Source organism: Nicotiana tabacum, chromosome 11, assembly GCF_000715075.1.
Source record: "Nicotiana tabacum cultivar K326 chromosome 11, ASM71507v2, whole genome shotgun sequence".
Lineage (NCBI taxonomy): Eukaryota > Viridiplantae > Streptophyta > Magnoliopsida > Solanales > Solanaceae > Nicotiana > Nicotiana tabacum.
The window spans coordinates 139,537,879-139,539,352 of NC_134090.1; the positions used below are offsets into that span (position 1 = coordinate 139,537,879).

The window sequence follows — 1,474 nt, forward strand, 5'->3', positions numbered from 1 at the left end:
GAACTCGGGAATGCCTAACACCTTCTCCCGGGTTAACAGAATTCCTTATCCAGATTTCTGGTACGCAGACTGTAATATGGAGTCATTCTTTTCTTCGATTCGGGATTAAAACTGGTGACTTGGGACACCCTAAATCTCCCAAGTGGCGACTCTGAAAAAAATAAACCAATCCCGTTTCGATTGTCCTTTAATTGGAAAAAACTCCTTTGCGCCCTCTCGGGTGCGGAAAAAGGAGGTGTGACAACACCAACCAGCAAAGTTGTTGCACTTGGTATTATCTCTATGGTCATTCATGATATGGGGGATAGACATAGTCGGTCCACTACCACCAGCTCCCAGTAAGGTAAGGTTTCTTTTGATTTTAACTGATTATCTTTCCAAGTGGGTTGAAGTAGGACTTTATTAGAAGATCAGTGAGTGCTAAGTGGTCAATTTCCTATGAAAGAACATAATTTGCTAGTTCGGGATACCAAAGGAGATTGCCTCCGACAATGGGCCACAATTCATAGGCGCAAAGGTTACAAAATTTCTTGAAGACTTGAAAATCAAAAGAATCAATCTTCACCATACCATCCAAGCACAAATGGCCAAGCAAAATCGACAAATAAGTTGATTATTCAAAACCTCAAAAAGAGATTGGAAGCAGCCAAAGGCAATTGGCCCAAAGGGCTACTGGGAGGCTATGGGCATACCGAACAATGACCAAGTCAAGTACGAAAAAGACACCTTTCTCTCTTGTACGCGGAGCAGAAGCTCTAATTCTGGTGGAAGTAGGAGAACCTACCTCAAGGTACTTCCATGTAGACAAAGAAACAAACAATGAAGCATTGCTAGTCAAACTAGAGTTGCTTGATGAAAGCAGGGACTTAGCGCACATAAGGATGGTGGCCCAAAAACAAAGAATGGAAAGTTACTATAATCAAAGGTCCAATCTCCGCTACTTCAAAGTGGGAGACTTGATTTTAAGAAAGGTGACTCAGAACACTCGGGAGCTCAATGGAAGAAAGTTGGGTCCGACATGGAAAGGCCTCTACCGGTTTTCAGTTGTCATCGAGAAAGGATCATATGAACTAGAAAACAAACGGATTCAAGTTGCCAAGAAACTAGAATGTAACTCACCTCAAAATGTATTATTGCTGATGAGCACCGCCTACACTGAAAGTATGTGGTGCACTCTTTTTCCTTTCATCTAGTTTTTTCCTAATTGGGTTTTTCTGGAAAGGTTTTTAATGAGGCAGCGATGGAAAACATACTGCGAAGGAAGTGTCATCGGTAGATATAAGACCTTTAAAGATGGTTAGATAGTCTTTGGCTCGATAGCAAAGTTTCTAACAGGAAAGGAAGCTTGATATTGGAACAAAATCTATTTGACCATTCACAAGTGATCCTCCCCTACAAGCCACTAGGGGTGGTTAGATAATCTTTGGCTTGGTAGCAAAGTTCCTAATGGGAAACAAAGTGTGCTATCGGACCA

The 1,474-nt window shown here is 41.7% G+C and overlaps 1 protein-coding gene across 1 annotated transcript; it reads left to right on the forward strand.

Annotated features, from left to right (window-relative positions):
- Nucleotides 1-698: 698 nt before the first annotated feature.
- Nucleotides 699-1,230, forward strand: LOC142166030 (uncharacterized). Its single transcript, XM_075224435.1, has 2 exons — nucleotides 699-1,110; nucleotides 1,223-1,230. The coding sequence occupies exons 1-2, from the start codon at nucleotides 699-701 to the stop codon at nucleotides 1,228-1,230; spliced, it is 420 nt and encodes a 139-aa protein (XP_075080536.1).
- Nucleotides 1,231-1,474: the final 244 nt, after the last annotated feature.